The 26,802-nt window shown below is 35.6% G+C and overlaps 6 protein-coding genes and 1 non-coding gene across 7 annotated transcripts; 5 read left to right on the top strand and 2 right to left on the bottom strand.

Annotated features, from left to right (window-relative positions):
• Positions 1-1,508: 1,508 nt before the first annotated feature.
• On the top strand, positions 1,509-5,670 carry LOC111213576 (ATP-dependent DNA helicase Q-like 1). The gene is made up of 10 exons (XM_048780125.1): positions 1,509-1,702; positions 1,964-2,322; positions 2,802-3,053; positions 3,203-3,366; positions 3,501-3,597; positions 3,695-3,738; positions 4,091-4,205; positions 4,348-4,701; positions 4,783-5,007; positions 5,137-5,670. The coding sequence occupies exons 1-10, from the start codon at positions 1,588-1,590 to the stop codon at positions 5,239-5,241; spliced, it is 1,830 nt and encodes a 609-aa protein (XP_048636082.1). The 5' UTR covers positions 1,509-1,587; the 3' UTR covers positions 5,242-5,670.
• A 766-nt stretch (positions 5,671-6,436) lies between these two features.
• LOC125609122 lies at positions 6,437-9,910 on the top strand. Its single transcript, XM_048780124.1, has 5 exons — positions 6,437-7,010; positions 7,197-7,322; positions 7,530-7,588; positions 7,671-9,170; positions 9,239-9,910. The coding sequence occupies exons 2-5, from the start codon at positions 7,199-7,201 to the stop codon at positions 9,836-9,838; spliced, it is 2,283 nt and encodes a 760-aa protein (XP_048636081.1). The 5' UTR covers positions 6,437-7,010; positions 7,197-7,198; the 3' UTR covers positions 9,839-9,910.
• A 442-nt stretch (positions 9,911-10,352) lies between these two features.
• On the bottom strand, positions 10,353-10,424 carry TRNAP-CGG. Its single transcript has one exon. It is a non-coding gene; the product is annotated as a tRNA-Pro (tRNA).
• A 1-nt stretch (position 10,425) lies between these two features.
• Positions 10,426-12,547, top strand: LOC106399335 (zinc finger matrin-type protein 2). Its single transcript, XM_048780127.1, has 10 exons — positions 10,426-10,563; positions 10,656-10,736; positions 10,826-10,850; positions 10,915-10,997; positions 11,482-11,514; positions 11,607-11,685; positions 11,810-11,862; positions 11,954-12,014; positions 12,104-12,186; positions 12,316-12,547. Exons 1-10 carry the CDS (start codon positions 10,546-10,548, stop codon positions 12,406-12,408), a joined length of 609 nt encoding a protein of 202 aa, XP_048636084.1. The 5' UTR covers positions 10,426-10,545; the 3' UTR covers positions 12,409-12,547.
• A 250-nt stretch (positions 12,548-12,797) lies between these two features.
• On the bottom strand, positions 12,798-18,710 carry LOC125609123. Its single transcript, XM_048780126.1, has 6 exons — positions 15,698-18,710; positions 15,285-15,371; positions 14,470-14,859; positions 14,261-14,373; positions 13,937-14,160; positions 12,798-13,665 (listed from the first exon to the last, which is right to left on the bottom strand). Exons 1-6 carry the CDS (start codon positions 15,752-15,754, stop codon positions 13,274-13,276), a joined length of 1,263 nt encoding a protein of 420 aa, XP_048636083.1. The 5' UTR covers positions 15,755-18,710; the 3' UTR covers positions 12,798-13,273.
• Positions 18,711-18,913: 203 nt separating this feature from the next.
• On the top strand, positions 18,914-19,855 carry LOC125609124 (transcription factor bHLH150-like). The gene has a single exon (XM_048780128.1). It carries the CDS (start codon positions 19,121-19,123, stop codon positions 19,721-19,723), a length of 603 nt encoding a protein of 200 aa, XP_048636085.1. The 5' UTR covers positions 18,914-19,120; the 3' UTR covers positions 19,724-19,855.
• A 4,795-nt stretch (positions 19,856-24,650) lies between these two features.
• Positions 24,651-26,314, top strand: LOC106400131 (nuclear envelope-associated protein 1). Its single transcript, XM_048780123.1, has 5 exons — positions 24,651-24,967; positions 25,061-25,168; positions 25,287-25,751; positions 25,826-25,927; positions 26,025-26,314. The coding sequence occupies exons 1-5, from the start codon at positions 24,797-24,799 to the stop codon at positions 26,190-26,192; spliced, it is 1,014 nt and encodes a 337-aa protein (XP_048636080.1). The 5' UTR covers positions 24,651-24,796; the 3' UTR covers positions 26,193-26,314.
• Positions 26,315-26,802: the final 488 nt, after the last annotated feature.

Here is a 26,802-nt window from a genome sequence, read left to right as displayed (position 1 = left end):
TTTTTGGCAACAAATGACATTGTCAGTCCCAGTTAAAGTATCTTTAACATAATTTGCTCATATCATTTATAATTGTTTGGACACAAAGAAAAGTTAATCCACGTTGATTCTTAAAATAAAAAAAGAATGCAAAATATATCATTCGAAAATGGAAGTATAAATAGTACAGTGCGTAAAATATTCACTTGGTTGATAAGTTTCACTCTTAAATAAGACTGATGGAATGGTTTCTGTCCAAATATATTTCCATGCAAATAGGGAATGCATTGTGATTGTTTGTCTACAATAGTCTTGGAAACTATTTATTTTTCGACAAGTAATATGTAGGATTCAGCCTAGTGGAAATCAAAGATGGTTGTTGCTCTCATATACCTATGCACTAATTATATACCCACAAAATCCAAAAAAAAAAACAACTTGTTCCTCTTGTATAAATGTACACTAATTTATTTTTCTCCAAATATTAATCTTATAAAGCAATACATTTGTGTTTGGTTAAACAAGAGACTAGACAAAACTAAAGATGAGAAAGATTTGACTCTATAGTAGTGGATATCCTTTAAGAATCAAGTGGGCACAGAAGCTATGAATGGGACCAAATGACCTCTATAAATGTAGGCAGATATCCATAGGAAACCCAAAGAATTGCTTAATTTACACCGTTGAGTTTAAAACTTTGGCCCCAATAAATTGAAAAGTTGGGACCATGCCTTTTAATTTGGACATTTTTTCAACCCCCATACAGCTAAGCCTCGTTACAGAATTGAGGAAAAATCTGATAATAATGCCGCATCTTTACCATAATATCTAAAAAGGACCTCATCTATATTCTCTTGCGTTTAAAACCTTCACCTAGGCATCTTTCTGTTAAATCCCTTGATTATATCTAACAAACCCTAATTCTATAAAACTAGAAAGCATATAAAATGTTTTTTTATCAACTATAAGTGATACAAATACATAGATAATACATATGAAAATAAATAAAAAACAAATATTATAATGAAAATAACTAGAAGGCAACAATAGATCAATTGAAATAATTGTAGACACTTTTCCTTCAAAAATCTATTAAGTATCAACTCTAATAATTTGTTTTGCGAGCTTTAAATTTTCGTCGCATCAGTAACACCAATTTTATTTGTTGTATTACGTGGAGCTTATCGTAGATTAGAGTTATAGATATTCTCCGGTATAAAATCAAGTGTATGAGAATAAAAATGTGGGATAAAATGTTATGGACTGACTGATAAATGAGTTTGAATTCAACAGAGAGATGGGCTTGTTTATTCTCACCGATCAATTTAATAGAGCTCGACCACGATACGAGTTATTAATGGATTCACACGACCGTTTAAGTTGGGTTTTTAAAAAGCGAGATAGTCGGGCCTAAAAGGCCATCTAACGGAAACTAAAACGGCGGCGTTTCAAATATGGCGGGAAAACGCACTTTGAGGCTTTTTTTTTTTTTTGGCGCTGAAGTCCTTTAAAAAACAAATTCAACATTTTATTAAATTTCTAATCGCCGCCGGGGAAGAAAAATTCGCAGCTTCCACTGTTACCGGAGTCGAGAATCCGTCTTCGAAGATGAAAGGTCAGGATCTCGAACTGGAGAAAGCTCGATTGCTGAGCCTCGCCACCAGACTCGGATTCGACGAAGAGTCCGCGAAGAAATGCTTGGATCGATTCGTCGATCTCTACGGTACCAAATCCGATTTCTAGAGAAATTGATTAATCAATGCTTTTAATCGAACTGAATCGCTATATGTAAATAAATTAGTCGGTTTAGTATGCTGAACCGACCGGTTTAATATTCTGTTATCTGGTTTAATAGTTTGTTACACACACTCAGCTGTATAAGAAGAGGTGTGTGTGATCAATGTAAACGGCAAAACTTAATGAGGAATTAAGAGAAAATTCATCTTCTCTAATTATATTTATTTGTGAATTTGGTTTGAAAAAGGTGATGATGGTCGAGATTTCATCACTGTTGCGTTATGTGGGGACGATTTTATTGCGGCGTTGGCTGATTTCGAGGAAGGAACTGAGGAATGGGATGACGTGCAGGCTTTAGAGTCTGAAGCTCAGGGAACGTTGGATGAGATGTTTAATAAAGGTAATGCTAGTGATAACGGATTCGAGACTGATGATGGTGAGTCGAGTGTCCAAGTTCATGTCATTGAGGACTCTCCTGAGTCGAAGAATAAACCTGACGTGATGGAGCTGGATTCTTCTAGTGATTTTGAAGATGATGATGATGATGATGATACGCAGTTCAAGGCTACGAGGGCCGGTTCTAGAAGTCACTCTTTGAGATCTATGGTAAAGATTCAACCTTGCGTTTACTGTTTCATGGTTTTGGGAAGGAAGATTGATCATTGTTTGGCAAAGACATTACTGCTTCATTTGCATTCGAATGAAAGATATATCTATGTTTTAAAACACCCTGCACCCCTGTGAATGAATAAGAAACTTTCATGGTAGACTCGTTTTACATACTCGTTTTCATGGAATGAAAGTTTGCGAGGATGTTGTTATTGAGTTTGCTTTTGTATCTTGAACATGGTCCTAAGAAACCAGTTTATTAGGTGGACAAACAAAACAGACCAATTTAGTTGTGAGGTCAATGGTTTGCGAAAGAACAGCTTGTATCACAAAGACTCAGCTTTCCTTTCGTTTGGGGTTTGGATCGTTTGGTGCATATGATTAAACTTAAAAGAATTGTACTTTGGGTGTAGTTTGACAGTTTCTGGGTTTGCTATCTCTCTACACTGAAAATTATGAATTGTTTTGCTTTGAAGGAATATTCCATGGAAGATTCAGTTTCAACGATTTCAGGCAGAAAACCTTCTGTACCTACATCAGGCAAGGACCATGAAACTCCAAGCTACGAAGAGTTGCAGGCGTTGGATGATCTGGAATTCGCAAACTTGGTTATTTTTGGGAACAAGGTGTTCCGGCCTCTGCAGCATCAAGCATGTAGAGCATCTATGGAAAAGAAGGATTGCTTTGTTCTAATGCCGACGGGAGGGGGAAAAAGTTTGTGTTACCAGGTTATGATCCTTTACCTCTACATCTAGGTTTATCAAGGAGTAATTTGGATTCTGTCTAGTAATAGTTAGTCCCATTACCATTAGTTTATATTATTTACCACAGGCTGCATAGTAAATTTCATCTTTTTGTTTGTTTTTTGGTTTTACAGCTTCCTGCAACACTGAAAGCTGGAGTTACCATAGTTATATCTCCTCTCTTATCGCTCATCCAGGATCAGATAGTTGCGCTGAACCTCAAGTTCGGTGTACCAGCTACTTTTCTGAACTCTCAGCAAACATCTTCCCAAGCAGCAATTGTATTACAAGAGCTCAGGTGAGGATCCTCTCACCATTTCTTTCATTTTCACGATATCCCAGGCATCATCTATTTATTTATTTTCTCTATGTAGATCTAATCATCTGAATGTGTTAAATAAGCTTATAAGTGCATTGAAATTTTGTTTGCAGAAGTGATAATCCGTCATGTAAACTCTTATATGTGACACCTGAGAAAATCGCTGGAAGTTCATCCTTTTTGGAGACGCTAAGATGCTTAGATCGCAAGGTATTTTGTGAGTTTTATTCTTATTATTGTTGCGTAATTGATCAAAAAGTTTCTAGCTCTAAGAAAAATGTTAAACATCTCTTTCTATTTACAACAGGGCCTGCTGGCTGGTTTTGTGGTTGATGAGGCTCATTGCGTGAGGTATATTATCGTTCTATCCTTCTCTCAGACATTATAATTTTGTGATCTACATGACTGTTCTCTTATTATCCGTCACCAACACCTCAACATCAAAATTAGATTTCTGGCTCCGACCTGAGAATTTCTTTTCTTGAAATAATACATCTACAAATTCATTTTCTGGTAACCTTGTTATAGCATACTGGTCGAGCATGTTGGAACTGGTTGCAATCTGTTGGATGTCAGTAGTTTTATTTAACAGCGTAGGTCAAATACGCTTGATTAAAATGTTAAAACTCACTTTGCATCAGAAAAAACTGTTCGATTTTGGGTGTCTGCATCTGAAAACCCCTACATTTTTCTTTGTTTCCAGCCAATGGGGACATGACTTCCGGCCAGACTACAGGGAACTGGGATGTCTTAAACAGAACTTCCCCCGTGTTCCTGTGATGGCTCTTACAGCCACGGCAACTGAATCAGTCTGTCAGGTAACAACCATCACCATGACAAGATTCTCTTGAAATTCATTTTTACAGATTAAGAGCTTTGAGGATTCCCATTGATTCGGTTCTTAATTGAACTTTAGAAAATATTCCCACCATTTTGAATTATTTTTTCTCCCCACGACAGGACGTACTAAAAAGTCTGAGAATCCCCAGGGCTCCGGTTCTCAAGATGAGCTTTGACAGAACCAATTTAAAGTACGAGGTGATCAACAAGACCAAGGAGCCACTCAAACAGCTGCAAGAGCTGCTAAAAGACCGGTTCAAGGATCAGTCTGGGATTGTTTACTGTCTCTCCAAAAGCGAATGTGTTGATGTTGCCAAGTTTCTGAACGAGAAATGCAAAGTGAAAACAGTTTATTACCACGCTGGTATGCCTGCGAAACAGAGAGTTGATGTTCAGAGGAAATGGCAAACAGGGGAGGTTCGTATAGTTTGTGCGACCATTGCATTTGGGATGGGGATAGACAAAGCAGACGTGGTAAGTCAAGCCTGTTCTTAGCTGTTGCAGTTTGTCTGCTACTAATTTTCTGCCATTTCCTCTAATCAATTTTTTGTGCAGCGTTTCGTTATACACAACACATTGTCGAAGGCGATAGAAAGCTACTACCAAGAGTCAGGCAGAGCAGGAAGGGACGGGCTTCAAGCGCAGTGCATTTGCTTGTACCAGAAGAAAGATTTTAGTAGAGTCGTCTGCATGCTGCGTAATGGACAAGGCAGAAACATGGATAGATTCAAGTCAGCCATGGCTCAGGCCAAGAAGATGCAGCAATACTGTGAGCTTAAGGTAATATCTCAAAAAACACAAGACTGAACAGCAAACGCTGTTATTTGAAGCTTCTATCTATTGTGATTACTATATATGTTTAAGATTTTTTCTTATCATTAACCAAGTCTTAATCAATGAATGTTTCAGACAGAATGCAGAAGACAGATGTTACTAGACTACTTTGGAGAGTCATTCGACCGAAGGATTTGTAAAAGCAGTTTACATCCGTGTGATAACTGTGAAAAGAGCTGAAGTAATCTTAGTCACATCTTTGATTACTTAACCTGTTATGGATGTATAGTTTTGTTCAGTTGACCATAGTGATCTTTGCATGCATAAGCATAATCAAGTGCTTTGGAAGCAGCGTAGAATGCTTGTTGGAATGAGCTATTTCTCAGATACGCTTTAGCTCCCCCCAAGCTCTTTGGTCGCTATGCCATAACTATTCGCACATCGCTCATAAGCGTTAATCAATTGCTTGTCATTACCTGAGCCTCTTGCAAAGTCGTTCATCAGTGCTAGGTTGTTCATTAAGGTCGTTTTAGTATCTGCGGTTTCTACACCGACAAAAATTTAGGAAGATATTACTTTACGTGAATGCTCTTGTCTTTTCTGAAAAGAAAATTGTAAAATGAAGTTTCGACCGTATTATAATACTACTATCGTGGTTTAGAAGGGTGATGATTGCGTTCAGCACTAACAACATTCTTTGGAATATTATTTTGTCTGTAAATCAAAATCAAACTCGACAAAAATATTGAATGCCCTGCGTATGTGATCCGAGTTAAATTCACCTGTTACGACGACAAAAAACAAAAAAGCTTCACCTGTTACATACTGAGATACACAATAAATGTACCAAAACTCTTAATTGGTGGTTTCAACCTGGGTAAAAAAGTACGCGGGTTAAACTTTGTGTGTATATAAATAACAGTCCAAACAGTTTTATCAGCTATTATGTCATTGACTCATTGGTCAGTAGTCAACTTTTATATGCTGTAAGATTCTGCAAAATCATTTTTAGCATTTATAATTCATGTAGTATAACACTAATTCATTTATACCGATAAACATTAAACTCTGATTGGTTTCCTCCGTTTATTATTTCTCATTATAGGATAAATTTTTTGTTTCAAAATAAGTATCGTTTTATAATTTCAATATAAAATTTATTGATTTTATATTTTAATCTATTTTTTAATTGATTGAAATATGATTAAGTGTATTGGTAATGATGTTTTTATCTAAAATATACAAAATCAAATATTTTATTAATCTGTGTTGTAAAGTCTAAAACTACAAATCATATGAAACCGAGGAAATACTAGTTAACAAAAAGAATAACAAGAGTAGTATTACTTTACTTCGTATAATCTCCAAAATGAAATACAAACAAGTGTCAACACTAATATACTCCTGAATAACTTTTTCTCTTTTTACAATAATAACATTTTTTTGACAGCTCAATAATAACATTTCAATACGTACTGTTCCAAGGAAACATTAAAAACTCTCATCCGTAAGCCAAAAAGAAAAAAAAAATCATCATATCTCTAAAAAAGTCTTGACTTTTAATACAGAAAACAATGTTAACATTAAATATTCCAGAGGTGGAGTGAGAAAGAGGGGAAAATTCAAAGTTAACTCACTCAAAGACGTCACATCAATTCACACACACACTGCATCGTTTTAATTTTTCTTCACAAGCGCTCTCCCCGCTGCTTCTCCTTTACGTCTCTCTCTCCCCCTTCTCTAATCCCAGAATCCCAAATCGACAAATCTTTTCTCTTCTCTTCCTCACTCTCTTCCCTGTTCTAGCTTCTTCCTCCGACCCATTTCTCAAAAAACCCAACTTCCATCGATTTGTTCGTGATTTTTCCCAATTGCGCTTTTATAGGAGAGAGAGAGATAAAGTTACAGACTTTAATTGATTTTAGGGCTTCATTGTTCAGTTCTAGCTCCGCGAGGCTTCTGGGTCTTCGTCTCAGCGCCTACATTATTTCCTGAAAATTTCGAATTCGGTACCATTCTGCTCAAATTCTAATCTTTGTTTTGTTTTGTTTGGTCTTATGAATCATTTGTTTTGTCTGTATTCCTGTTTTTTTATCCTGTTACTGTCTAAAGTTTGGTCCTTTTTTTGTCCTTATGTCTGAAATGATGCATTCCCTAATAAGTAAGTAATTTAATTCAATTGGTGTGATGTGTAGAGATGATAGAAACGGAGGCTGTTGAGAGGAAACGATCCAGAGGAGGCTTTTTAACTCTCTTTGATTGGTCTGGTAAATCCAGAAAGAAGCTTCTCTCCTCTACCACCACCACCTCTGGACCCTCCGGTAATAATGTCTCCACAACCAAAAGTCACTCTTTATCAGTTCTTACCAATTGTCTTTTGTTAAGTGTAAAATGGTTGCTACTTTGATGCATAGTCCTATGTATATATATGTGTGGATGACAATGCACTAAAGTTCTTTATTTAATCTACTTTGGCTTCTTGTTTAGTAGACTCAAAGTCTTGTTTTCTTTTTTTTTTTCTGTATCAGAAGCATCAAAGCAAGAGAAACAAAATGCTCAAAACCCCTCAAAGTCATCATCCCCATCTGTAAGCATTCTCAGTTCCCTTTTTTTACTCTAGTGAATACAGAAAGCAATAGTCTTTGATCTGATCTTTTGTTTTTTAACAGATTGAGCTTGAGGAGACAGGAAAGAGTGTAACTTACAGTCCAAGAAGGGACTCTAGCTGCTCTACATCCACTGTCACCAGCGATGATAGACAAGGGTCTAGAGCCCCGAGTGTGGTCGCCAGGCTCATGGGTTTGGAGTCTCTACCCGTACCAAACTCCCTGGAACAACCTCGGTCTAATCCTGATTTTGATCCGTTCTTCCTCAGTTCCTCACGCAAGGCAAGCACATGGGATGCGTACGAGAGTTTGGGCTATGTGAACCTCCGCAGTCACTATGATGGCGTTTCTTGGGATCATTTGGATTCAAAAACGAATAACAACGAGTCTCACCGGTTACCTATTAACCGCTTTCAAACCGAAACGTTGCCTCCAAAGTCGGCTAAACCAATCTCCGTCACTCACAACAGGCTCCTGTCGCCCATCCGGAGTCCTGGTTTTGTTCAGTCCAGGAACCCTGCTCAAGTTATGGAAGCAGCTTCGAGAATGATCGAGCCAAGTGCTCGGATAGCTGCTGCTAAAGCACGTTTTTCATCATCATCTGAGGCTTCTTCATCGATTCCAATGAGGATCAGAGATTTGAGAGAGAAGCTAGAAGCTCCACAGAACAAACAAACTCCACAAATCTCTAATGGTAGCCGCAACAATAATAAGTATTTAAGAGGGAAGAACGAATCATCATCACTCAAGACACAGGAGGCAAATAAGTTATTGGGCAAAACCAGTAGAGTGAAGCCGCCTTCTGTATCTGCACACACAAAGACCAATACTATTCACAAGCAAGAGAGCTCAACGTCTTCAACTAGCAACAGAGTTCAAAAGGAGAAGGTACAAACCAAGAACCGCATAGTTAAAAAGGATCCAAAAGAATCTTCTGCTAGCAGCACTGGGAAAGCTCTGGCTAAGCAAAATAACCAGAAACAGAACCAATTAGCTGTGACGTCTGTTACAAAACAGAAAGGCAGCAAAGTGATGAACAAAGTTGTAAACAAGGTGTTGGTGGAAAGCGGAACTTCATCTAAAAAGCCTGGTCCTAAAAAGAATCTTCCTCGCAACAAAAAACCGGCAAATGGGTTGCAAGAGCCTGGAGTGATCAGTGAGAAACTGATCAAAAGGGGTGAGAAGTTGAAGAAATGCAACATCAGTGTTGAAGGTGATAGGAAGAAGGAGATGGATGTGATTTCATTCACTTTCTCATCCCCTATCAAGGGCATATCATCCACTAAAAGGACCACCGATCAAGAAAGAGATTCTGCACTTAGTTTGAGTGCAATCAATGGTGATTCTCTAAACATTCTGTTGGAACAAAAGCTTAGAGAGCTAACCTCTAAGATTGAGTCATCTAGCAGTAGCCTTACACAAGAGGGAGAGTCTTCAGGCTCCATTTCAAAGGATTGGGTGAATGGAACTATATCATTGCCATCAGATGATCTTGATAAAGTTTCGTCAGAGAATGAATCTGTTTCTGACTGTACTTCTTTCTACAATAACCGAAAATTTCAGGTTAGTCATGCATCTCTTTGCACAAATCTCTTAGTAGCTTCCCACTGATCTTTGAAACTTTGATACAGGCAGAAGAGCTGGAAGTAAACAGCTTTGGAACAGAAGCTGAGGATCTCCAAGGCTCAAATTCACACAATGAGATTGAAGAAACAAAACTCTCAGAATCAGTTACTTTAGCAGAAGCTGAAGAAGAAGGCCATCGTGACTGGGAGCTAGAGTACATAACCGAGATCATATCCTCTAACCAACTGATGGTGAAAGAAATCTCCTTGGGGATGGCTACTAATATATTACCTTGGAGCCTCTTCGACGAACTCGAATCCAAGAGAGATCCACGTGGAAACCTAGAGAGAAAAACGCTGTTTGAGTTTGTGAACGAGTGCTTGACACTCAAATGCGAGAAGATGTTCATGGGAAGCTGCAGAGGATCGTTTTTGTTTGGAAGGAAAGAGGTTTTAGCTGAGGAAGTGAAGAGAGAGATTGGGAGGTTGAAGAAGATGAGGGAGATGATGATGGTGGATGAGCTGGTTGACAGTGAGATGAGTAGCTTTGAAGGGAGATGGCTTGATTACAAGAGAGAGGCGTACGAAGAAGGGAGTGAGATTGAAGAAGAGATTTTGTCTGATTTAGTTGATGAGTTAGTTAATGATCTTCTCTTGTGTTATTAAGTTATTAACGACCTGGTTGTCTTCTTCTAGAAAGAATTGTTTCTATTAATAGAAATAATATCATTCACTGAACATCTCTCTCAAGTAGCAAATAGTTTTTAAACATCCTTTGTTCAGGTGATGGCTCCTAAGCAGAAGTCATATAAATATGCAGGGGAACTTAGAGACAGCATGGAGTTCTAGTTTATAATGCGAGAACACGAAGGCGTCTCTCTGAAAGTGGACTTAAAAAAATATAAAACTTTATGAGACGGACGTCAGTAGAACCGAACTTGGGACCTCTCGCACCCAAATCATACCACTAGTTCAGGTCATGTCGCCTAAAGCACACGACAAGAGTCATATGGTGCAGGGGAAGTGAGAAGAACGGCATGAAGTACTAGTTCAAACGACGAAAACGGGAAGGCGTTTCTGTAAAAGCTTATGGGAAATTAGAACAGCATGGAGTTCCAGCTCACAATCCGAGAACGGGAAGTCGTCTATGTGAAAGAGAAAAGATTAAAAAAAACATTAAGGGGTGTTCCGAGAATCGAACTCGGGACCTCTCGCACCCGAAGCGAGAATCATACCACTAGACCAAACACCCTACGTCGGTTACCCATTACGTTAACACAGAAACTAACTTCACCGTTGTCTCTGCCTTTCTATATGTTTCTTCATCAATTCGAATCATCACCAGTGCTTCCTCTCATTCATCGTCTTCTCCAATGGCTTCTAGCAACACCGTAAGCTTATGCTTCATCCTCTGCTTAGGATTCTAGGGTAACGATACGATTCTGAGATTGATTTTGTGTGTGTGTTTGGTTCGATTGTGTAGACTCCAGGGGTTGATAACACGTTCAGAAAGAAGTTCGATACGGAAGAGTATCGAGAACGTGCACGTAAACGCGAAGAGAAGGTTTAGGGTTCTTTCTCCCAAAGTTTAGATTTTTAAATCTCTGATTTGTTCAATTTTATTGAAAAAGGGGTTTTGTTTGTGGATTGCAGGAGGCGGATCGGTCTAAATCTCAGCGTAGGGTTTTACTTCTCTGATTAAAGTTTTAATTTTTTTTTTTGAGATCTGTTGTTTTTGGCAGCTAAAGGTCCTCCTGTGCAAAGAGCTCCTTTGAAGCATAGAGATTATCATGTAGACTTAGAGTCTCGTCTCGGCAAGACCCAGGTCAGTTTCATCTCTCTCTTAGCCCTCTTTTATTGGATTGAGTAGAAGTTTGCAAGCTTAGCTTTTGTTTTACTGTAAGATAGAGTTGTTATGGACGAGAGTCTACTACTTAGCTGAGCTACGTGTCTCTTTTACATGAGGAGTCCCACTCTAAGAGGTTTTTTTGACTTGGGATGTGTTAAACTTGTATTGATCCTTGTTGAGAGTAGTAGCTGGTGTTTTGTTTGGATACAAGTTTGGTAGCTCACTTCTTATATTCCATGAAAACAGATGAAGGTTTGTGAATGATTAGCAACTACCTTGTTTACTGTTATAGGGACGGTATTGATGTTTGAATTGGTTATTGCAAAAGTGTTTTTTATATATAAATGAGCTGAATCAAAATTAGTTGGTTTGGTTATCAATTTAGTTCTGATTTGGAAAATTTTGCGCAACTTTTGAGGGCTTCTCGATATTCTAATGTTCTGGTTGTTTGTATCAACAGGTTGTTACACCGGTAGCGCCTCTAAGTCAGCAGGTAATGGCTGTTTCTAGCTTCATTCTCGCGTACATGAGCTTTAAGCAATCCACGTTGTTATATGCTAATGAATCTTTGTATTCTTCACACAGGCTGGTTATTTCTGTCGCGTTTGTGACTGTGTTGTTAAAGATTCAGCTAACTACTTGGATCACATTAATGGGAAAAAACGTACGTGGTGCCTCTTTACTCAGATTCATTCTTAACTCTGAAGCCACTAAAAATTGTTGGATGGAATATTCAGCCTGTTTGCAGTTTGTACTGAAGTAGTCGGTTTTGTTTTTGTTTCATACAGATCAAAGAGCGTTGGGAATGTCTATGCGGGTGGAGAGATCGTCTCTTGAACAGGTAAACTTTTTTTTCTCTCACATACATTGTATATAATGCTTTCATGGGGTTTCACATATGACATAAAGTGGTTCTTGTTTGAATGCATTAGGTCCAGGAGCGGTTTGAGGTGTTAAAGAAACGGAAAACGCCAGGAACTTTCTCAGAACAAGGTAAGAAGACCTCTGAGAAGAACCCATCTCTTAGTTTAGTCTGTGTAGTAGATTTTGGATAACTGAATATGATCATGAACTGGGAATAGACCTGGACGAACGGATCCGGAAACAGCAAGAAGAAGAGGAGGAACATAAACGGCAGCGGAGGGAGAAAAAGAAGGAGAAGAAGGCAAGTTTTCATATATATATATATATATATAGATGTCTCCTTGAGCTCACTCTTTGTTTTTTTGTTACTTCTTTGATTGGCTATTATGATTGGCTTTTGGAAACTTGACTTGTGAATTTCTGGATTCAGAAAGGGAAGGTGATAGAGGAGGAGCCTGAGATGGATCCCGAGGTTGCAGAGCTGATGGGATTTGGGGGCTTTGGATCTTCCAAAAAATCATGATGATCTTCATTCAATCATTTTATGCCTCTTATGTTGTAACGTTTTTGATCCGAAAAGCTTTAGACGTTGTAATCTAACATCGCATAACGGTATCGTTTGTTTCATTGTGACTAAAGAAAAGCAGTTTGTTTCTTTTTAACTCTCTTTTAGAGCCTATGACAAAAACGTTACGGTTACATATAAACATATTTTCTACTGGCTACAGTTAACTCTGTGATCTGAGATGAGTGACAAAATAAGGTTAGAGAATGCATCTGACTTTCGGTGCATTATGTTCTTTTACTCTTGTAAGTTGTCTTTAGTCAAATACTAACATGACTAAAGACCATGATATGGTGTGACACACTTGACTTACTGATCAAAAGAGAATACATGGATACTGGTGAGGATTGGAGTAGACCCATTGTGCCACAAAAAACATCCCAACTTGTAAGATTATAGATCAAAGAGAATACATGGATAATGGTGATGATAGTAGTAGTAGTATACCCATTGTGCCACAAAAAAATCCAACTTGTAAGTTATACTTGTAAGAATGATAGTCTTAGTTGTATTATTGTGATGTATACATGGAATGTTTAGTATTATACATTGAGTTATTTTATTTAATTATTTGGATTGAACATAAAGAGAAATTGTACAAAATTCATCTCCATACTTTTCAGAAAAAAATCATCAGTGTTTGCAAGCACTATAAATTAATGGTCCACAAAGAAAACAATCTTCCCAAAATTAGGGCTTAACCAAACAGAGTTCTCAAGTTACATACCCCAAGGGGTACTGAAAAATAAAATTTAAGAAGAAAAACATGAGAAATAACTTATAGGGAAGATGAAGCAGAGGAAGCTAAAATCTCTAATAATATCTACGAATCAGGAGGCAGTGAACCATTGATGTTGTTGAAGCACTGATTACAATTACAATATCCTCCGTTAGTCTGAAACTGACGTACGCATTTCATGTTCTGTATCACTTCTTCTTGAGCTAAGATGTCTTGTAGATACGGTCCACGTAACTTACCTGTGTTACTCGTGTGGCGATCGTCTGGGATCATCGGATTGTTAAAATGTGACCCGCTAATAATGTATCTTCCCATGTTGATATGCTGAGATGATGGATGTGTAACTTGCATCCCAGGTAATTGACTCATAGTTTCATCCTGGTGATCGTCTTGAAAAATTGGGTTCATTTGATTATTCGGGCAGAGCTCAGTTGCCATGTTGAAGTTTACGTTCTCCACTGGCACATGACCAAGTCCTATAAAAATGGCAAATCCTTTAAAAGAATAAATATAAAAATATGACAAAATAACGTAGTGATAAAAAAATTTAAAACATGATTAACTAAAGAGTAAAATGACTAAATTATACCGTATCCTAAATTCTTAATCTAATCCATTCTCAGAATAATAAAATTTAAACCCTAATAACTAAAATCAAACATAAGTATAATATAAAAACGTTTTTATCTTGTTTTAATGCATATACTAAGATAAAATGATTTGCGTATAAGGTTCAAAGTTAAGTACCTTGAGGATAGAGATGATTGCCGTTGATGCCAAGTGTTGTGCAGTTTCCGTTGGGACACAAGTTGCTGTTACCATTGTTGTTACTGTTTCCATTATCGAAGTAAAGAGATTGTGGTAGAGTTGGGAAATTGACTTTGGCGAGTTTTGACCAGAAGCTAACGGCGGACACAAGCTTCTCCAAGTTCATCTTCAGATCTCCAGGGGAAATCTGAAGTGTATGTCTCCTGTTATATATATATATTAAAACATGAGGCTGTAAATAAGTCGATTTCAATATGGTGCTAAAACAAAATAAAAGGGCCAAAGGTATATAGAATATGAAACCTGTATTTAGAAGCAGATTGACCTGGGGTAAAGTCTTGATCCAACTGTTTCCATTGAGTGTGCTTTGCTCGCTGTGGATTAACCTCCAAGAAGAACGTTGGACACTTTCCCAACTGAAAAAAAACATCTCACAGTCATTAGGCTCAAGATTTGAGATAAAATGTGTAAACGATATGATATATATATATATAAGAAGTGTTGTATACTACCTCGACTTCTAGTGTTCCTGTTTCATTTTGTGGAGGAAAACTAGCTCTAAAAGACAAGACATCAGACCATTGCATCTCAATCTTTCTCTTAAGTTTTGAATCTTCATCGAGAATCTCCCACATAAGTCTCTTCTTTGCAAAGTAGAATTTGGCAATAAGATCATGAGGGTAGACCGACTTGTGAGTCCATTCACCAATTGTGATCTTGGAGATTTCGAAATTCATAGCCTTTAGTTTTTCAGTAGTTGTAGGAGTTTCATGAGTCGTTAAGGCCTTTGTGTTCTCTGTGGAATAAAGTTGCTTTTGCCTTTCTTCTTGAAATTTGGATTCAATTTTGTTGAAATGTTCCTGAGTTGGTGTGTAAGTCAAGTTTAAAGGTGGATATAGACCCTGAAAAAAAGATAAAACAAAAAAAAATTATAGAGAGTAAATCATAAATTTATACAAGCATATTAAAAACTGAGATAAATATGTAAGACAGATATATACCATAAAACATAGTTTCTAAGTTAATGTTAGAATATATGAAAGAAGATAATACATAATTAAAAGAATAAACTGTAAAAAATAATCATCACAAAGATTGAAAGTGGTTTACAACGAAGTTACATTTACGGATAAATAAATATTTTGTTTCTAACTAAAATAATAATATAATTAAATAAACACAAGATATACAAGAGTAATCTTGTTCAATATTCTATTAAGAGATAACATCGAAACTAGATTTGATAAGTTTGGATGAGTCTCTCTCAATCGGATTTGATAAAGATGACTAAACTACAAACCTCAGTTCATATAGAAAAGTTACATACCTCTTGGACCAGGGTGTCTTCGCCTCCCAAACCTCCAAACCAGATCGGTGTTGCTCCATGGAATTCATCAGGGAAATTATTAGCCATCTGTTATAGAAAAGTTAAAGTCTATCAGAAGTTGCAAAAAAAATTGTTGTGAGTGCACATAAAGGCCATATACAAAACCAATAACTTAGATTAGAAAACAAATTTGTAATATTTTAGTAAAAAAATAATATGTAATAATTTGAAACCTAAATCCTGACTGTCCTCCAGATCAGGGAAAAATCATAAAATATATCTGAAAACGCTGCATAGAAGAACAAAGATAGAGTACGAGAGACATAGCAGATCATAAAACATGAGGAGACGACAATAATCAAGCAGAAACATATAGTAATAATGCATAGGAAGAGCAAAGTAAGTAGAGATACCTCTGGAGTTATTTGGCAAGGGCCACCTTGAGATTCTTCTCCCCATCCATTCATCATCGAATGAGATATCTCAAGAACACGCTTTCTCACAGCGTATTCAGATATGCCTCGCTATATATATATCCATATATTTTTTTTTGTCAAGGACATATATCTATACGTATAATATTTATTTTTAACTGAATAAACTGAAACCAAATAGTTTGTTGATAAATAATTCAATATTCCCTAAGTATATTGAAATTTGAAACCAAGAGTTTTATTAAAGTTACCAATAATTTAAATTACAGATATTGCCTTGCTTAGAGAATATAATACACGTTTTTCTTAATTATCATTATTTTATTTTACAATATTTTGTTAGATTGTATTCCGGGTGTAATTAGGATCCATGAAATAAAGCAAGTTCTCCCATTCCTTCCACGATTTACTAATTAATTTGATATAATAAAAATATTACAATAAGGATTTTGTAAACGCGGACATTAATTAAAATTTATGATCACTAGATTGAAAAGGAAAGCGAAAAACTCCATCATCAGTGTCAGATTGGCACATCTTCTGGCTTATAAGGCACGTCACAACACTCTGATGAGACTTGTTAAGCATCGGCAATGCTATAACCTGGAAATTAAACAACATAAACAGAGCCGAGAGAATGGTAATGCTATCAAAAGCTGGTTCTACCTTTACATGACTAATGAAACTAAGAAAAGTGAACTTTAAGTAAAGATTTCTACAAACCGTTTGATAATCGTCGAGCTTAGGGACCTTTGAAACAACCCCTGACGACGATTTGGTGTCGGAATCCGACTTAGCTGCCTTGGAATCGGCTGCATAGTCACTTTGACTGGAGCAGAAAGCATGGCAACCCAATTCGAGTGAACTCCGGTTTGATCCGGTAAGCTGACTCAGTGTCTTGAACAGTGGGCTCTTAATCGGGTTTACGTGATGGCCACCGTAAGCGGTTGAAGTGAGGAGCTTCAGCATGACGGGAGAGGATGATCTTGAGTAGTCAAGTTCGGGAATTTAGGGTTAGGGTTGTTTGCCTGAGAGACAAGATACTGTGCGAATGTGTATCTGAGCCTTGGTGTGTCATAAACTAGTGCTAGGCATTCGGATTTTCGGTTCGGATCGGTTCGATTTATTCGATTTCTGAGTTATTCAGGTTGAAATGTTAGGAACCAGACATTTTTCGGACCGGTTCGATTCGGATAACCTCATGTTCGGGTCGGATTTCTATTTTTTTATAAAATCCAAAATAAAACTTTATTATAAATAATTCGGGTTCTCGGTTTTTTAGTTCGGTTCGAATTCGGTTTTTGGGTTTCAGACAATATGCCCATGAGTATCGTAAACTCCACTTCCAAGGTATTAAAAACGAAATTTGAAAAAATAAGGGAAACCCCAAAAATGGAAAATATAGTGACGACGTCGTTTCTTTGTATGTTCATGTTTTTATATTGTCGTCAAACCATACCGGACCGGTTAGAGTTTGGGTCAATTTATCATGGGTTTTATGTTGACACTTGTTTTCTATTTTAAATAAAACAGTTCATCATCATCCATGGTTTCTTAAGGCAGGGTTCTTAGAGGAATGTAAGAAACAGTTTTCTATATTCTCCTAATAACCCCGCCTTAAGAAACATTGGATAATGATACTCTGGTAGTATTTCTTTCGTCTTTGAAACAAACCATTGTCATCATTAGTAGTAATATAAACGGGGGATAAGTATAACAAATAATCAATGAGGATAACAACTAATCATTTGATTTGTGAATAATAAACAACCAAAAAAGGGAAAAATTAAGAAGATTATATTAAAGCGTGTCTGACGCAAGGAGGCAAATCTCTCTGTCATTACTCACCTTTTATTGACAAACACCCCACATTTGTATTGCAAATTAGATACTTTTGTTTCTTAATTCGTTTTATTAGTTTAATTTAACAGCTTCAATTACATACATCTGCCGACTAAATTTTTCCTGTGTTTTGCCCAAATTCGACAAGTCTTAACTTTTTTTTTTTTGTAACACAGTCTAACTCTTTTCCTTAGAATGTTTTCTTGTTTGTTCATGTATAAATTATTTTCTCTATGGTTTTAAATCTATTGTGATATAGATACTTAAGAAAATTTACTAGTACATAATACATTGCATGGCACGCCGAGAAGACTAGTATTTTTTTTTAGTACACACATAAAATGAGCCACATTATTTTACCCATTGATGCTAATGAGCTGGTCGGAGTGGTGAACAAACCAAATGCATGGTCGGTTTTCCATTTATGTGTGTCCTCTTTTGTTGTAGCATGATATTAGTAATTTCTTCATATGGACGGATATAAAATATACATTTTAAGAAAAACATTATGTTATGTAGTAGGCATATACACAATTCGTCTTTTTGCTTATAGACCGATTGACAGGTGCAATCCAAAATCAAAATTTCATGTTTTCGAAAAAATCAACTTTTAATCAAGTTATTTTTTTTTCAAAGAAGAGAAAGAATAAAGAACATGTTATATGTTTCACAAAACACCAAATATTGAAAAGAATCAAATTTAAATATAGAGAAACCGTGAGTGAAATTTTTGTGGATGATAAATAGCCACAATACTAAACCTAAGGTGAGGAGGTCGTGAAAGAAAACAACATCACATGCATCTTCTCTTTTTCCAATTCTTTTCCAAATTGTTGTTGTTTCTTTATGTTAAGTTTTGTTTTATAGCTACGTGTTCCTATCTATTGGTTATATTGCTACCAATCATTGCCCTCCACACTATTATATAAAAATATAAAACTCTACCATATATTCCATCGCCAATGTTGTCTTTTTATAATTAAAATTCTACAAATTCAATAATTCCACGTCATAATACAAATTTACGCCGCTCACCATCATAAATAGGTATGCAAAAGCATAAATGTTTTAGTCTCTGTGTAAAAATATCTAATATCACAATGACTATAGATATTTTTGTCAGCCGTCAAACAGATAAAAATGGTCTTTTTGTTTCTGTGATTATGTTTTTCAACCTAGAAAACGTATTGAATTTAGTATAGGAAACTGATTTTTCATTCACCAGGTAAATCATAATTGACCAACGTGAAATAGAGGTAGAATGATTTAAGAAAAAGTAATCTGAATCATGGTATATAATTCGAAAAGGACAAAAGAAAATTAACAAATAAATATAGAAAATAATTGCATTGAGAATGGCCTCTCGCAGATGTTTATTATATATAGAGATCCCTTCAACAACTCTGAATCATTATCAAAATAAGAACGAGCTCGGCTTGTTTCTCCGACGGTTCCATAATATAAATCTTTCTTTTTTGCTAAAGCCATAATATAAACTTTCTTGAACAAAAGAAAAAACGTCAATAACGTTCTTTTGTGGTGTTGTTAGAGTTCTTGTGAATGTCTGGAACGAATCCATCGACGTGGCCGGAGTTAGAAGGAACTGAAACCGTTCCTTTTCGCCGGAGATTGGTAACGGCTCAAAGAGGTCAAAGAGTTTTCGCTCCAAAGTTACTGGAGGCTCTTCGTAGATCAAGAAGAAGTTCAGAGGGCCCGGCGAGCCATATTAGTCGGAGGTGGGGAGGTACGGCGGCGCAGAAGGTATATTCCTTAAAGCTCTACGACGCTCTCCAGCGATCGCGTCGGAGCACAACGGTCCGAGACACGGCCGACAAAGTGCTAGCGGCTACAGCTCGTGGTACGACTCGGTGGAGCCGAGCCATATTGGTTAGTAGACTCGGGAGGAGTCTGCGGCGACACAAGAATACAAAGCCGGCGTCGGCGGTCAGGGGAGGTGGAGGTGGGAGGAGGAAGTTGTCGGTGGTGGGAAATCGGGTCCGAGTGTTGGGTGGTTTGGTGCCAGGTTGCCGGAGAACAGCGTTGCCGGAGCTTTTGGACGAGACGGCTGATTACATAGCGGCGTTGGAAATGCAAGTCCGAGCCATGACAGCTCTATCGAAAATTCTGTCCGAGTTTCAGCCGTCTGATAAACTGAGTGCATGAGCCGATGTGTGTAATAGTATTTGTTTCGATTAATTTTTCTACGAATTTATTATCCGAATGCCTCATTATTTATCAATTGTTTGCCATTGAAACAAAAGTCAAAATTAATTAATTGGACGAAAATATTGCCTATTTTTGTTGTTGTTTTAAGTGTTTTGGTGTTATTTCATAAGTTTGAGCGGTAAATTTATTCTTGAAATTTCAAGATATGTTTTAGAAAAATAGAAAGTATACAATCAGTGGCTCTCATTCACCCAATCAATATATTGGTTAAGAAAATTTACTTTGGTATCATAAGCTATATGCAAAAAATTAAAAAAATAAAGTATAAATGTCTACGAGAAGGCATGTGCATGCAGACCCTACGGTCCGACTCTTTTGTTCAAAGTGCGTCGCATGTGAGAACCTCTTTATCTGAATTTAGTTTCTTCTCGAACAGCTTTTTATTTTCTCTTTTATGGAAAATTTTAAAATTTCATATGAAATGATAATAAGTTAAAATAGACTTTCGTGTGTCCTACATTTAAACAAAATGAGTGCATATATCATGTTTTGTCTATTTCGTCGACTTAGTAATAATGTGACATCTTCCGCCGAAGGCCAAACAAGAATGTGGTATTTTTCTAGTGGTGACCTATGATTGCTAACAATATTAGAGCAATTAATTAATTAGAAAAAGTTATGAAATCAACTCGTAATTTATCGGAGCTACGTCTATATACTGATTAAATAGGTGTCAGAGCAAGAATTTTATATAGTAATTAAAGTGTCTGATCTTTATCCATTTTTGCATGTTAACCATTAAAAACACTATTGAGGACGGATAAACGGCGACTTTATACACGCTTCAAAATTATTTTGCAATGATCAACTATGATTTATGTTGTAATTATCTAATACTATGGAATGAAGATCCAACTTATTAGCCTATTAGGGCAAAAAATAAGACGCTGATTATAATTTGTTGTTGTTGTTGAAATGTTGATAACACTCTTAAGTGATGCTTGATAGCTTGATAGAAAAATATGATGTGTTTATGGCTACAAATCGGGAATACAGATCACGTAAACAATTATAAGATGAAAGGCCATTAAAGAGGTGACACGTTTGAAGAGGTGAACCTCAAGAAAAAGAGAGATGACAACTAGAACGGATGGAGACGTGAGAGAGAAGGTGGCATAATAATTGGGGTCAAGTATGAGGGTCCCCAAGTATGAGATGTCTTCTTTGATTCCTTCAAGGCTCAAGGACCACCCACCACTTTCTCACCTCTTACACTTACACCGCGTTCTGATGATATAATTATCCTCGTGCTTCTATAACATTCTAAATTGAGATTAGGGAGATGCTACAATACATGCAAACTCAAGCCAAGCCTCCGTTGAAGATGCCAAAAATAATAAACAAAACAAAGTGTTTGCTTGCATATTGTTTCTTTTGGGGTACAATTTGCTTGCATATTGTTGATAATGTATTGTGAACAAACGCAAAAAATACTATTTTGAAAGAAAATACGATTGAAATAAATACACATTTTAAGATTCATTTTTCAAAAAAGAAATAAATACACATTTTAAGATTCATATATTGATTATAAGAATAAATAATTTATATTTGTATTTATACAGTTTTAAATCTGATATTCATTTTGCTTTTTAATTTTTTTTCGTTTCTATTAAAAGTAGCTTTTCAATCTTGATAACTAGTATGGACTTTGTCCGCGTAACAAATGTAATGTTTTTGTGCATTAAGATTTAAGTCATTTACATAATCGACAATAATCTATGTGAATCTTAGGCATGTCAATATGTTTTGCCATATTTGGGATCCCTTTTGTAATAGCAAGGATCATCATTAATACCCAAAACGCCCCCAACATTATGGAGGAGTGGTCATTTTCTCATAGCATCGGCAAATTAAGTGTCATTCTCAGTGTATACACGTTGACCCTTAAATTCGACCCATCAGAACTTTTGGACATGATCTGATATTTTGTCTCTTTGTTTAACACTTACCATTGGACCCCAAACGCAGCCGACCGAACCAATGACGGCTTTTGCCTTTTAGGTTTTAGGTCAATGTTTTTTAACTAATACAATACTACTAGGTAATAACCCGCTCCTTGCGCGGGATATGATTATTAGTTTCGTTATTTTTAATAGAAAAACATTAAATTTGTTTAATCTGGATATTGGTTAGGTTTTACATTTTTTTTTGTTTTTAATCTTCTAAAATATAACTATGATTTTAAATTAATATTCATTTTAGTTTATTCAATTAAAATGTTATTATTTGTTTATTTTCATATTATGAATTTTAGATAGTCGTTATGTCGAACTAATAGTTTCATATTAGAGTTTTTAAACAGATAATAGTTTAAGAAATAGAAAAGAATATTATTAAGATAAATCAATTCACTACAATTTGGTCGGTAGTGAAAGAAACATTAAGAAAAAATATTTCAACTTTCAAAAAAATTAGATATTTCAGCTGTGGTTAATAACTTAATACTTAGTTAGAAGGTGCTCACATCAAGGTGCACATGTATGTTTATGTAAAAAGTATATAAAAATAGTTGAAAAATATATAAAGATATTGTTAATTAATATTAAATGACATTTTTGTTCAAAATAATATATGAAAGATAAAATTAAAATTAATTTAAAATAAAAAAGATCTTGACATTAGTCATTTTTCATATAAAGAAAATAAAAATATATTCGTAAATAGGGATGGGCACATATCAAATATCTGGGTATTTGAAAGCATTATTGTCGATTCGATATTTAACCACCTAGATATTCGGTGACTCGGATATCCGAAATATTTTAAAATTTTAAAGAATATCTGATTTGATTCGTAAATAAAATAAAATTTTAAAATAATTTAATAATAACATTTTATTACAATAATAAAACATTATATAACCTTTTAAATTCTAGTACCTAATATAATAAATTTAATTCATAAAAATATTTTAAAAATGATATAAAGTATAATATATATAACATATATATAATTTTTTACATATATGTATATATGTGCATATAACATATCGAATTAGATATATGTTCCTAAAAATATTGGTATTTGTGATTTGCTTCTTTTTTGGATATTGTATTTTAGTATTTGATTTGTTTCGTAGAGTTTCAAATATATCCAATTTTTTTTGTTCAAATCAAAACGGATAACGAATCGAATCAAAATTTATGAATATTTTACTCAACTTTATCCGTAAATATAAAAATAATATATATATAGTTTGGTTTTTGATTCGTTATCTATTTTTATTCGAACCGAAAAATTCAGAGTTTTATTGGAACCATGTATGTGAGTTTTATATTTAAAAAACACAAAATACATAGTATGAACACATTTATGATTATAGTGTGAACGCGTTAGCATATTTATTATCAAATCATTGTGAGACTGACACGTGTCTATTATAATGTGAATGCATTTATTACAATGCTTCTCTTTTAATATATAAGGGATATACCAGCTTCTCTACATCCGAAATTGTTGACTTATCATGTTCTTGAATCCAATGGTCTCAATCTCTATACGAAGCTAAAAGTTCACGACTGATGGTGAAACTTTTTCACTCATTGATCATGACTTTATTGTCTCTCCAAAAACCGTGATTTTAGTGTTGATGAGTGATAGCTTTCATTTTCTATATCCAGCGGTTGGATTCATACTAGCGAGGAGGCATATAAGCTCAAAAGCGAATTTCATAGATGAGTCATGTGAATAAAAATTACTACATCAGTAGGTTCCTCAAGGAAAAGGACACTTGTTACTAATAGTGCAGAATACAGTTACACAAACAACGAAATAATGGTAAGGTTTTCAATGAACTGCCACACGGTGTGTATTGATTCTCCAATACTGAAGAGATCGTTTGAAAATGATCACTGCAACACCATACACTTTTTTTTGGTCACAAACTGCAACACCATACACAAGAACCAAATCACACTGACTTTTAAAACCCTATTCAATTCAGATGGGGAATCATATTAAATCCTCTACTATTAGTTTTTAATGGGCCTAGCCCAATGACTTACTATTCCAGGTCCATTACATAAGACCATTACCTAGAGTCCATGATAACGGGAGAGGAAAACTTCTAGCTGACAAAGTTTGGAAGAGGATGATCAGTGATCACATGACCATGATGAATGAGTTCATAAGGCGTTGAAAAGCAAACTTCAGTTAATAATATAGAACACGAGGCAGAGATCTAATGGATATACAGCAACGATCTACAATGAGATCAGTTTCGGTCTTTGTTTTTGTCTACCACCATGGCATCTCTATTGTCTCTTTCCCCATCCACACACATGTCCCTTAATCACAAGTTTAGCTCTATCTAATTCAATATAATAAACTAACATATCACATTTTTACCATAACATTTTTTTTTGGGAGCAACCTACCATAACAACAAATTTAAACCGTTCTTTGTCACATTTGTCATTATCTATTGATTGATGCACATATTCCACTTGGATCACAAACCGTGTTAATAGTACATACTATATTCCACTTGAATCATAAATCTCAAAACTTTTATTTTAAAAAAAAAATATTACATGGCCATAGGTTTGTGTTTGCCGAGGATTTTGGAGGGAAGGTTTTGATTTTTGAACTTCAAAGTCTTCTTCTCTCTCCAATTCATTTATTCTGATTTGCTTCTCTTTCCTTTCTCTCTGTCTCTCTCTCTCCTCAGCTCTTGTTAGATTCATGCCAAAACCAGAGAGATCTGATTTATCCGAAGATCTTGAATTTTCTTTTTAAACTACAAGTTACTACACCAACTTTCTCCCACTCAAGGCTCATGTAAAGTCACCATCTTTGTATTTATTATTATAATTTTTTTGAATTGTTAAATACTCTTCTTCATTTAACTTCTGTATTAATGGTCAACTGCCCCATGTTCACATGCTACAAAAAAAAAAACTTACTCTTTTTTTTTTGTTCCCATCTTCTTTCCTCTTTTCAGATTTATGAGAACAGACCAAATCATCAAGGTGTAGACTTTGGATGAGAAACTAACCAAACAACCAGATGTCTTGTTCCGACAAAAAAACCACGGTGGATCCACTTCTGAAAGATTTGGACGAGAAGAAAGAGAGTTTCCGGAGGAACGTCGTCTCTTTGGCGTCTGAGCTGAAGCAAGTCAGGGGCCGTTTGGTTTCTCAAGAACAATCTTTCCTTAAAGAAACCCAAACTAGAAAAGTAAAAAGTCTTTCTCTTTTATTTTAATAATCAATTATTCTTTTTTTAAATCAATTATAGAAATGATTTGGCTTTCTTTTGTTGATTGTTTAGGAAGCAGAGAAGAGAGCAAAGAACATGGAAATGGAGATGTGTAAATTAAATAAGAGATTAGAAGAAAGGAACTCTCAGCTTCATGCTTCTGCATCTGATGCTGAAAAGGTTTATTCTCCATTAAACCAATATATATTTTTTTAATTTACACTTTCTTAATTATGTAATATTTTTAATTTTTTGCTAAAAGATTTTTTTTTTTGTAATCTTTCTTTTGAGTAAACAGTTTATTAAAGACTTGGAGGAATTTCGATCACAGCTGGATGCAACTAATCAAACCGCAGAGGCAAGTGCTGACTCTGCTGAATCTACAAAGATCCAATGCTCAGTGCTTAAACAACAACTTGACGACAAAACACGTTCTCTTAGAGAACACGAGCACCGTGTGACTCAGCTCGGGCACCAGCTTGATGATCTACAGAGAGGTCTGAGTTTGAGAGAGTGCTCAGAGAAGCAGCTAAGAGAGGAGCTTAGGAGAATTGAGCGCGAGGTTACAGAAGCTATTACAAAGGCTGGGATAGATAGCAACGATTGCGTGCTGAAGAAGTTTCTAGAAGATGTCTCTCCTGTGAATTTTGAGAGGATGAATAGATTAGTTGAAGTGAATGACGTGGAGGTCAAGAAACTGAAAGATGAGATTAGGTTGATGTCAGGTCATTGGAAGCATCAGACTAAGGAACTCGAATATCAGGTGAATATCCATCTTTTTTTCTTTATTTGATTTGGTTAAAACAATCTGTTAATCTTTTTTTTATCAAAAAACAGCTGGAGAAACAGAGAAGAACGGATCAAGACTTGAAGAAGAAGATACTGAAGCTTGAGTTCTGTCTTCAAGAAACAAGAAGCCAGACCAGAAAGCTACAGAGAGTACGTATCAAGTTCATTACTGTGTAGCTTCTTGTTTGGAACAAAGGTTTTTTTTAAATACCAAAACTTCTTTTCTTTGTGTGGATGAATGGAACAGAAAGAGGAAAGAAGGGACATGGAGATCAAAGAGATAAGAGACCTGATGTCAGGGAAACAACAAGGTGATGAAGAATCTTGGGGGAAACAGAAGTTTTGGGACAATTCAGGATTCAAGATCGTTGTATCAATGTCTATGTTGATGTTAGTGGTAGTCTCCAAGAGATAGGTTTCTCTTTTTGTGTAAAATGTAGTTGACGAAAATCTAAGACAAAACAAGTGTAGGTGTTTTGTATGTGTAAGTCTTTTTTAGAACGCACCATGCTCTAATATAATCGTCTTTAACCCGTATTAGTAATTTTAACTTTTTATCTCGAACCAGTCCCGCAGCTCAGTTTGTTAGAGGCTTTCTCGAACCGAAGGTCGTGGGTTCGAATGTCGCCGTGGGACCATACTTTCGATTCGGCCTATTATCAAATTTAAATAACTTTAGGCCCATTACTATTATTACATATATAGTTTTCTAAGGCCCATTACTACTATTAGATATATAGTTTTTTTAAGGCCCATTGGGAAGCCCAATTCAATCTAAATTTGTTTTTTTTTTCATGCCTCTCCGACACGTGGTCCCAGATCAGCCTGTAATGTTGACTCTTTGGAATATTCTGATAGATATCGGGTAAATACTAAATTACCCCTACTTGTCGTTTTCTCACCGACCCCACATTCCAGCTTTGTCCAAATTTTCAAAATGTCGTCATCCTTTTTTTAATTAGTATTATAATATTCGGTTCTTCGATTAAATTTAAGAAACAATTATAAAACCTTATACACTTGGC

The sequence above is a fragment of the Brassica napus genome, chromosome A5 (assembly GCF_020379485.1).
Source record: "Brassica napus cultivar Da-Ae chromosome A5, Da-Ae, whole genome shotgun sequence".
Classification (NCBI taxonomy): Eukaryota; Viridiplantae; Streptophyta; class Magnoliopsida; order Brassicales; family Brassicaceae; genus Brassica; species Brassica napus.
The sequence above is the reverse complement of the archived record's forward strand: the minus strand, read 5'-3'. Positions and strand labels throughout refer to the sequence as shown.

Excerpts from the sequence above, each read along its gene's own strand:
- LOC106400131 (XM_048780123.1), top strand. The coding sequence starts at position 24,797 with ATGTCTTGTTCCGACAAAAAAACCACGGTGGATCCACTTCTGAAAGAT. Across the intron at positions 25,752-25,825 it reads CTAAGGAACTCGAATATCAG|CTGGAGAAACAGAGAAGAAC; the intron begins GTGAATATCCAT and ends ATCAAAAAACAG. Across the intron at positions 25,928-26,024 it reads AGACCAGAAAGCTACAGAGA|AAAGAGGAAAGAAGGGACAT; the intron begins GTACGTATCAAG and ends TGAATGGAACAG.
- LOC125609122 (XM_048780124.1), top strand. The coding sequence starts at position 7,199 with ATGATAGAAACGGAGGCTGTTGAGAGGAAACGATCCAGAGGAGGCTTT. Across the intron at positions 7,589-7,670 it reads CAAAGTCATCATCCCCATCT|ATTGAGCTTGAGGAGACAGG; the intron begins GTAAGCATTCTC and ends GTTTTTTAACAG. Across the intron at positions 9,171-9,238 it reads ACAATAACCGAAAATTTCAG|GCAGAAGAGCTGGAAGTAAA; the intron begins GTTAGTCATGCA and ends ACTTTGATACAG.
- LOC111213576 (XM_048780125.1), top strand. The coding sequence starts at position 1,588 with ATGAAAGGTCAGGATCTCGAACTGGAGAAAGCTCGATTGCTGAGCCTC. Across the intron at positions 1,703-1,963 it reads TCGATTCGTCGATCTCTACG|GTGATGATGGTCGAGATTTC; the intron begins GTACCAAATCCG and ends GGTTTGAAAAAG. Across the intron at positions 3,598-3,694 it reads TAAGATGCTTAGATCGCAAG|GGCCTGCTGGCTGGTTTTGT; the intron begins GTATTTTGTGAG and ends TATTTACAACAG.
- LOC125609123 (XM_048780126.1), bottom strand. The coding sequence starts at position 15,754 with ATGATGAATGGATGGGGAGAAGAATCTCAAGGTGGCCCTTGCCAAATA. Across the intron at positions 15,372-15,697 it reads CTTGCCAAATAACTCCAGAG|ATGGCTAATAATTTCCCTGA; the intron begins GTATCTCTACTT and ends TTTCTATAACAG. Across the intron at positions 14,860-15,284 it reads AAGACACCCTGGTCCAAGAG|GGTCTATATCCACCTTTAAA; the intron begins GTATGTAACTTT and ends TCTTTTTTTCAG.
- LOC125609124 (XM_048780128.1), top strand. The coding sequence starts at position 19,121 with ATGTCTGGAACGAATCCATCGACGTGGCCGGAGTTAGAAGGAACTGAA.
- LOC106399335 (XM_048780127.1), top strand. Across the intron at positions 10,737-10,825 it reads CACGTAAACGCGAAGAGAAG|GAGGCGGATCGGTCTAAATC; the intron begins GTTTAGGGTTCT and ends TGTGGATTGCAG. Across the intron at positions 11,863-11,953 it reads AGAGATCGTCTCTTGAACAG|GTCCAGGAGCGGTTTGAGGT; the intron begins GTAAACTTTTTT and ends TGAATGCATTAG.